General features: G+C 48.4%; 1 protein-coding gene across 2 annotated transcripts; it reads left to right on the top strand.

The window, feature by feature from the left end:
• Positions 1-3843, top strand: POLR2G (RNA polymerase II subunit G). Of its 2 annotated transcripts, none has more exons than XM_066251767.1 (8): positions 1-109; positions 240-349; positions 1622-1781; positions 2798-2848; positions 2951-3016; positions 3105-3176; positions 3375-3408; positions 3624-3843. In XM_066251767.1, the coding sequence occupies exons 1-8, from the start codon at positions 98-100 to the stop codon at positions 3635-3637; spliced, it is 519 nt and encodes a 172-aa protein (XP_066107864.1). In that variant the 5' UTR covers positions 1-97; the 3' UTR covers positions 3638-3843. The 2 variants fall into 2 exon arrangements, with proteins under 2 accessions (XP_066107864.1, XP_066107865.1); XM_066251768.1 differs by having other exon boundaries at positions 1622-1706.
• The last annotated feature ends 5211 nt before the right edge of the window (positions 3844-9054 follow it).

Genomic DNA, 9054 nt, shown 5'->3' on the forward strand with positions numbered 1-9054 from the left:
GCGGGTTTGGGGAGGTTGTGTGTGTTTCCGGTGGGGCCGGAGGTGGTGCGGCTCTCGGAGTTGCCTACTGGTCGGCTTTCCAGAGTCCTCGAGGAAGATGTTCTATCATGTGAGCTGGGCACGGGGTGGTGAAGAGGGCAGGGTGGAAAGGAGGAGAGAGGCGGGGTGTCCAGACGAAGGGCCTCTTGCCCCGTCTTCCTGCCCTGCCTTTCCCGGTCTCCATCCCCCTGTCCCCGCAGATCTCCTTGGAGCACGAGATCCTGCTGCACCCGCGCTACTTCGGCCCCAACCTGCTCAACACCGTGAAGCAGAAGCTCTTCACCGAGGTGGAGGGGACCTGCACCGGCAAGTGAGTCCCGCGCCCTGTGCCTCCTGATCGATCAGTATTACACTTAGCCCTATGCTTACAGCCCGTCCCTAATTCCTACTCATTCTGCAAGGTCCTGCCACCGACTCTGGGAACCTCCTCATACACTCCTAGGCGCCCAGGCAGTCAGATGCTTTCTGCTGTGGGTTCCCGTGGCCCCCTTCGCAAAGCTGGATCACAAGACTTTCTTCCTTCAGCAGAGATTGGTCATTCATTTACTGCGCAAACATTTCTAAAGCTCCCGCAGTGTGCCGGGTCCAGTGTTTGTCGCTGGGAACATTGCAGTGAAAGATGAAATAAATCAGGCCAGCCCTCGTGGAGCTCACAGTCTAAATCATTGTTCATGTGTCTGCTTTCTGTGATTCAGCTGGTTTTCTCTATCTCCCCTTCCTAGGACCCTGACATGGCACATTTCTGGGCTCTACACAGGGAGGACCCTCACACGGTGATGTGCAAGAGCTGGGATAAGCTGAGGGTTATTGGAGTACTTGAGCCTCCATCATTAGAATAACCTGGGTGTTCCTGAGCCCGGTCCTCTCACTACACAATTGAGACTCCCTGAGGACACGCCTGGGAATCTGCATTTTAATAAGTTCCTCCTAGTCCTGGCCGGTTGGCTCAGTGGTAGAGCGTCGGCCTGGCGTGCGGGGGACCCGGGTTCGATTCCCGGCCAGGGCACATAGGAGAAGCGCCCATCTGCTTCTCCACCCCCCCCCTCCTTCCTCTCTGTCTGTCTCTTCCCCTCCCGCAGCCAAGGCTCCATTGGAGCAAAGATGGCCCGGGCGCTGGGTATGGCTCCTTGGCCTCTGCCCCAGGCGCTAGAGTGGCTCTGGTCGTGGCAGAGCGATGCCCTGGAGGGGCAGAGCATAGCCCCTGGTGGGCGTGCCGGGTGGATCCCTGTTGGACGCATGCGGGAGTCTGTCTGACTGTCTCTCCCCGTTTCCAGCTTCAGAAAAAAAAAAAAAAAAAAAAAATACAAATAAGTTCCTCCTAGGTGATTCTGACAATCTTTTGGCTTAAGGACTGCAGCCTTCTTGAATATTCATTGTGAAATTAGGAGAGCAGTGTTTGGCATTATAGATACTGATCAGTGTCCTGCCTTTTTTCTTGGCCATTAAGCTGTGTAGGGGCTGGGGTGCCATCTATTTCCTCTTTGTGCTGTCCCCCTACCCCTGGGCTCATGGACTCTTGTTGCAGGTGATTTTAGAGGCTCTTCAAGACACAGTGCCTTTCTCTTTGTCATCCTCTTTGTAGGTATGGCTTTGTAATTGCTGTCACCACCATTGACAACATTGGTGCTGGTGTGATCCAGCCAGGCCGAGGCTTTGTCCTTTATCCAGTTAAGTACAAGGCCATTGTTTTCCGGCCCTTTAAAGGGGAAGTCGTGGATGCTGTTGTGACTCAGGTCAACAAGGTGAGACCATACAAGGGAGGCAGTAGGATGGTCCCTCAGAAGATGTAGGGTAGGTCCCAATTCCACTTGCTAACTGTGTCCTGGGCCAAGTCACTTCTTTGTACTCCAGTTTTCTCGCCTGTCAAATGGTATGGTCTCCCCTACCTTACTCAGGGGCGATATAATAGTCATGATGTTAGTAGCCTCCACTGATTGAGTAGTTACTATGGGTCAGGTAACATGTAAAGCCTCACAGTGACTCTGGCTGGTAGGTACTTTTTATAGAGGCTTAAGCTTAGAGAAGTTAAGTCTAGTGGCCAAGGTCATGTGACCAAGAAATGTTCAAATCCTGGACAGAGAAGTCCCAAGCCTCAGCTCTTCACTATTACAGTATATTCACTTAACTTAAAATGAAAGCTTGTGGCCCTGGCTGGTTGGCTCAGCAGTAGAGCATTGGCTTGGCGTGTGGATGTCCCAGGTTCAGTTCCTGGTCAGGGCACACAGGAGAAGCAACCATCTGCTCCACCACTCCCCTCCTCTCACTTCACTCTATTTCTCTCTTCCTCTCCTGCAGCCATGGCTCAATTGGAGCAAGTTGGCCCCAGGTGCTTAGGATGGCTCCATGGCCTCGCATGGTGAATTTGTTAGGAATCAGATAAAGATGGGAAGTTTAGCCTGACCAGGCAGTGGTGCAGTGGATAGAGTGTTGTCCTGGGACGCTGAGGACCCAGGTTCAAAACCCTGAAGTTGCTAGCTTGAGCACAGGCTCATCTGGCTTGAGCTTGGGATCATACATGTGACCCCATGGTTGCTGGCTTGAACCCAAAGGTCACTGGCTTTAGTTAGGGGGTCACTGGCTCAGCTGGAGCCCCCTGGTCAAGGCAAATATGAGAAAGCAGTTAATAAAGAAAATGCTACAACTATGAGTTAATGCTTCTCATCTCCCTTTCCGTCTCTCTGGGGGTGGGGGGGGGTAGGAAGCTTAGAAGACTTTTGAAGACAAAAGAAAAAACAAAGGTCATTCATTTTCCTTTTAGGTTGGACTCTTCACAGAAATTGGACCTATGTCCTGCTTCATCTCTCGACATGTAAGTCTGGGCATGCTGAGTGGGGCTAAGGAAAGACACCCACTCATGACATCCATTGTTACATCCATTTAAAGTGCTAACCCAGTCTCACTTTCCTCTCAGTCCATTCCATCAGAGATGGAGTTTGATCCTAACTCCAATCCACCATGTTACAAGACAATGGATGAGGTGAGTGGGTAGGAAGAAGTCAGTGAGAGAAAGGAGGGAGGGAGCCACTCAGGGGGGATGTCTGAGTATTCTGTTGCCTCTTCTCCAGGACATCGTGATTCAGCAGGATGATGAAATCCGCTTGAAAATTGTGGGGACCCGTGTGGATAAGAATGACATCGTGAGTCGCTTGCCGGCCTCCCTTCCTGTACCAGGCAGAGCTGGGAACTGTTGATTTCTCACCACCTAGACTTCCTGGGGGTTTTGTGCTCGTCTGCCATGAAGAGGGCGTGGGGGTGCAGGAGGCCTGGGCCTGAGACGTAGAGGACAGTTCTGTGCTTGCTTAGGCTTCATTTCCTTTTTACCTTCCCTCCCGCAGTTTGCCATTGGCTCCCTGATGGACGATTACTTGGGTGAGTCCCTGATCATGCATGCCAGGGTTCTTGCCTGGGGAAGGGACGTGTGGGGATAGGGGTGAAGATGGGATTTAATGCTTGAGTCCCAGATGAAGAAAACTGGCATGCCGTCTGTTGGAAACTCAGGACATGTGCCCCTTGGGAGGGGGAGTACACAGTTACAGCTGCCCCAAGTTCTGGGTCTCATGGATGTGCTTTCCCTCTTTTCCTAGGGCTCGTGAGCTGAACACCACACCTCCTACCTGGGTTGGTCCTTCTAGGAGGTGTGATTGTCACACTTCCCTTGTTGTCCCAAGGCCCAGTCTGGCTGCTGTGGGAGAGGCCAGGAAGGTTCCTCGTCCCAGAAGGCATCTGGCTTTCCTTGCGGCTTAGCACCTACTCCCAGATTTTGACTCTGTCTGTGCTCTAACCATAAATGGTCCTTGGTTCTCATGGAAGTGTTATCTTCTTTCTTTGGTAAGAACAGCTCTTTTTTAAAAGGCTGGGGTGCAGTTGCTCACTTGCCCATTTTTACTTGGCCTGAGGCTTCAACTAGCTTCAGCCACCAGGGGATCTGTTTTGCCAAGGTCTAAAGTTGAGCTTCCTCACCCTTTTAAATAATGAGTATAGCTGGGGAGAGGGGACAGCATGCAAGGATAAGTGAACAAGAGGATAGTAATAACACAGACTAGGGTTCCAACATGGCCCTTCCTAGAATGGGTACATAAACAGCAGAGGCCTTGCCCTGGCCGGATAGCTCGGTTGGTTAGTATCTCTTGGAAGCACAGAGGTTGCTGGTTCTATCCCTGATCTGGGCACATACAGCAACAGATTGATGCTCTTGTCTCTCTCGCTTTTTTCCTCTCTGTCTAAAATCAACAAATAATAAAATAAAAAACAAAACAGAAGCTTTTATGTGTTGAGTAATCACTATGCTAAACTGAACCAACAGCGTGAAAGGGCTCATAATCTCCTTAGGATAACATAAAAAAAATACAGGGAATGATTACAAAATGAAACACACTACCCTTCGTCACCTCTATCCTCTGCAGTACTATTTGTCTACCTCGGAGTGCCCTTTTCCCAGCCTAATCTAGCAAACCGGTTAGTTTTTTCTTTTCTTTCTTTCTCACCTTTCCTTGACTTCCTTGGCCAACAGAACTGTGCAGTGGACAGCTTGGTATTTGGACTGATACAGAACCGGTTTCAGTCCCAGCTGGGCAACTTCTGTTTCCTTGCTGTAAAATGAGTATACTGCCCTCTTTGAATGGTTGCTGCTACTATCAGAGGTCCTCCATAATGTCATTTGTTTTTTAATTTTTACGGTTTTAAATTGATTTGAGAGAGAAACATTGATTTATTGTTCCACTTATTTATGCATTCCTTGGTTGAGGGTATATATATATATATTTTTTTTTTTAATTTTTGTATTTTTCTGAAGCTGGAAACGGGGAGACAGACAGACTCCCGCATGTGCCTTACCGGGATCCACCCAGCACGCCCACCAGGAGGCGACGCTCTGTCCACCAGGGGGCAATGCTCTGCCCCTCCGGGGCATCACTCTGTTGAGACCAGAGCCACTCTAGCGCCTGGGGCAGAGGCCAAGGAGCCATCCCCAGCACCCGGGCCATCCTTGCTCCAATGGAGCCTCGCTGCGGGAGGGGAAGAGAGAGACAGAGAGGAAGGAGAGGGGGAGGGGTGGAGAAGCAGATGGGCACTTCTCCTGTGTGCCCTGGCCGGGAATCGAACCCGGGACTTCTGCACGCCAGGCCGATGCTCTACCACTGAGCCAACTGGCCAGGGCCGTTTGAGGGTTTTTTGTTGTTTTTTTTGACCGAGACAGAGAGAGAGACCGAGAGACAGAGATAGGGACAGACAGGCAGGAAGGGGGAGAGATGAGAAGCATCGTTCTTCGTTGTGGCACTTTGGTTGTTCATTGATTGCTTTCTCATGTGCCTTGACCTGGGGGCTACAGCAGACCGAATAACCCCTTGCTCAAGCTGGCAACCTCGGAATTTTGAACCCAGGTCCTCCGCATCCCAGTCTGATGCTTTATCCACTGCGCCACCACCTGGCCAGGCTTGGTTGAGTCTTGTATGTGCCCTGACTGGGAATTGAACCTGCAGCCTTGGCTTATTGGGATGATGCTCTAACCTGCTGAGCTACCTGGCCAGGGCAATAATGTCATTTTTTTCAACACGGTTTCAGTCAACACTACTTTTTTTTTTTAGAGAGAGAGACAGGAAAGGAGAGAGGAAGGAAAGTTATGAGAAGCATCAACTCGTAGTTGCTTCACTTTAGTTGTTCATTGATTGCTTCTCATCTGTGCCTTGCTGGGGAGGTGGGAGGAAGTGCTCAAGCTGAGCCTGTGACCCCTTGCTCAAGCCAGTGACTTTTGAGCTCAAGCCAGGGACCTTGGGATCATACTGATGACCCCATGCTCTAGCTGGTGACCTTGGAATTTTGAACCAGGGACTTCAGCATGCCAGGTCAGTGCTCCATCCGCTGTGCCACCACTGGTCAGGCCAATTTTGTTTCATTGTAACATTGATGAGATTCCTTTGCAACTTAACTCTTGTGTATGTCAATTAGTCTGTTTTAATATTGGTTTCCTGCCCTGGCCAGATAGCTCTATTTGTTAGAGCACCATCCAGAAGCAGGCAGAGGTAGCTGGTTTAATCCCCAGTCAGGGTACATACAGGAACAGATCCGTGTTTCTGTCTCTCTTTCTCTTGCCCTTTCTCTAAAATCAATAAATAACAATTAACCTGACCAGGCGGTGGTGCAGTGGATAGAGCGTCGGACTGGGATGCAGAGGACCCAGGTTCGAGACCCTGAGCTCGCCAGCTTGAGCGTGGGCTCATCTGGTTTGAGCAAAATCCCACCAGCTGGAACCCAAGATCGCTGGCTCCAGCCAGGGGTTACTCAGTCTGCTGAAGGCCCGCGGTCAAGGCACATATGAGAAAGCAATCAATGAACAACTAAGGTGTTGCAACACGCAATGAAAAACTAACGATTGATGTTTCTCATCTCTCTCCGTTCCTGTCTGTCTGTCCCTGTCTATCCCTCTCTCTGACTCACTCTCTGTCTCTGTAAAAAATAACTAAATAAAAAAATAAAAAAAATAAATAACAATTAAAAAACAAATTGGAAACAACAACAACAACAAAAATTGTCTTTTTATATGTCATTTTGCTTTTAAGTTGCAGAAGCTGTCAATGGTGTTCAGTGAGGACTTCCTGTATATGCAATTGGCTGGCATAGAGTGGTGGTCCATGAGAATCATTCAACTTAATCATGATTACAATCATAAGCAGTAGCTATCTGAGGTGATTTGGGCCCCTAGAGGATATTAGACTGACATTTTTGGATGTTGCAGAGTGTGTGGGGGTGTTACTGCCTTCTTGTGGGGGAAAACCAGGGTTGCTGCTAAACATTCTACAGTGATAGAATAGCTTTCTCCAACAAAACTGGGTTTGGCCTCCAATGTCAGTTGTGCCATGGTCCAGAAACCCGGATCGGAATCATCCGGAACATGGTCAGAATGCAGTTCTGTTCCCCTCGCCTTCCCAACTCCCTGACCATGAGAAGCTGTTCCATTCATCCCTCTGTAATGGGTCAGAAGATACTATTATTCTGTTATTGCCTCCCTCTTCATTTTTTAATTATTTAAAGTTTCAATTATTAAAAGTTTTTAAGATTATTTATTCATTTTAGAGAAGAGAGACAGATAGAGAGAGAAGGGGTGAAGAGCAGGAAGCATCAACCCTCTTATGTGCCCTGATGAGGCAAGCCCAGGGTTTCGAACCAGTGACCTCAGCATGCCAGGTCAACACTTGATCCACTGTGCCACCACAGGTCAGGCCTCAATTATTAAAATTTTTATTTTTACTGATTTTGAGGAGAGAGAGGGATAGACAGGAAGGAACATCAGTCTGCTCCTGTATGTGTCCTGACTGGGGATTGAACTGGCAACCTCTGTGCTTCAGGATGACGCTCTAACCAACACAGCTATCTGGACAGGACAGGATTTTTCTAGACCCTAAACATCCGTGTCTTGCTGAGACTAAAATTCCAAGTTTGCAAATGGACCCACCTTTCTGTAAACCATGTCAGCGATAACGTGAAAGGAACATCAGGCCTACAAGTAAGATACTGGTGGACAGAAACAGCTCAGGGAACATGAGCTACAGATACATATGTGGAGTGTGGCACCCACCAAGAAGGCTAGCACTGCGGGGAAGGGACTAAGTGGGGGTGGGCAGGAGAGACAGGTGATTTCCAGGACCCTTCTGATACTGGGCAGTTAAGGATGTCTTAAAGAGATCACAGGCCAGTAGTAACAGGAATGTCTGCCTGGTAACATGCTATACTGCTCACAAAAATTAGGGGATATTTCAAAATGAATATGAAGTGATAAAAGCATTTGATTTTTTTATTAAACAAGAACATCAAAGTCTGACCAAGCAGTGGCGTGGTGCAGTGGATAGAGCATTGGACTGGGATGTGGAGGACCCAGGTTCTAAGCCCCAAGGTTGCCAGCTTGAGCAAGGGGTCACTTCATCTGTTGTAGCCCCCATGGTTAAGGCACATATGAGAAAGCAATCAATGAACAACTAAGGTGCCACAACATAAAATTGATGCTTCTCATCTCTCTCCCTTCCTCTCTCTGTTACAAACATAAATAAATAAATAAATGAACAAGAACATCAGAAATGCAAAGGACAAGTCAAAGAAAGTTGTTTGATTATGCAAATGTGATACAAACCCAACTTTATTTCATTGGTGAAAACGCACTATACAAAAGGCTGAAAGTACTGGAGTATGTGCATGTTCCCTGACCCCCTAATTTTTGTGAGTAGTAAATCCTTTATATACCTTTACACACATTAGTGAATTTTTATAACCCATGAAATAGGTTTTTTTTATCCCACTTTACAATTGAGAAACAGAGGTCAGGGAAATGAACTAACATGCCTACAGTCACACAGCTAGTGAGTAGTGGAACTTTTATTTTTTTAAACTGTCAGCCATCATAACTCTTCACTCATTGGGTGTCTGGGGAGTGAATGGAAGCACCCTTTCTCCCATCTGTGGTCATGCTTCCTTTAACTTCTGTTTTCCCTGGCTCATGCTTACACTCAGGTTGGGAGCAAATGAGCCCCAAACAGCTTGGAGACAGTTCACATCCCACAGGCCCTGGGCCTTTCTCCTTTGACTCATGCCTCCAAGGTTGCCAATGACTGCCACGACCAATGATATCTTAGCATGGAGATCTACCAGCAGCCCAGATTCTGCTGAGTTGATCTCAGACTCTGGACTTCAGTCCTTCCCTTCATAAATAGGTTGACAGACATTCCAGTGTTCAAGCACAGTACTGAAACTATTCCAAATGCCGTTCTGAATATGACTGGAAGAGACTCAGCAGTGTCACAGTCTCAAGTGGTGTTACCATGGCAACCCCCTCACATCCATCTGGCTTTCCCAGCTCTGGTCTCAGAGGATCTTCTCTAGAGGCAGCAGCATCTACCCTGAGAGGGAGGAAGAGAGGGTGTTACATCCATGCTTGCTCGCCTGCAGAAAGCTGTGTTCTATAATGAATAGCCCACCTGGCCTGACCTGTGGTGGCGCAGTGGGTAAAGCGTCGACCTGGAATGTGGAGAT

This window comes from Saccopteryx bilineata, chromosome 1, assembly GCF_036850765.1.
Source record: "Saccopteryx bilineata isolate mSacBil1 chromosome 1, mSacBil1_pri_phased_curated, whole genome shotgun sequence".
Classification (NCBI taxonomy): Eukaryota; Metazoa; Chordata; class Mammalia; order Chiroptera; family Emballonuridae; genus Saccopteryx; species Saccopteryx bilineata.

Bases quoted from the DNA above. Each gene is read 5' to 3' on its own strand.
- POLR2G (XM_066251767.1), top strand. The intron at 350-1,621 runs GTGAGTCCCGCG...TCCTCTTTGTAG, and splicing joins GAGGGGACCTGCACCGGCAA to GTATGGCTTTGTAATTGCTG. The intron at 3,017-3,104 runs GTGAGTGGGTAG...CCTCTTCTCCAG, and splicing joins GTTACAAGACAATGGATGAG to GACATCGTGATTCAGCAGGA.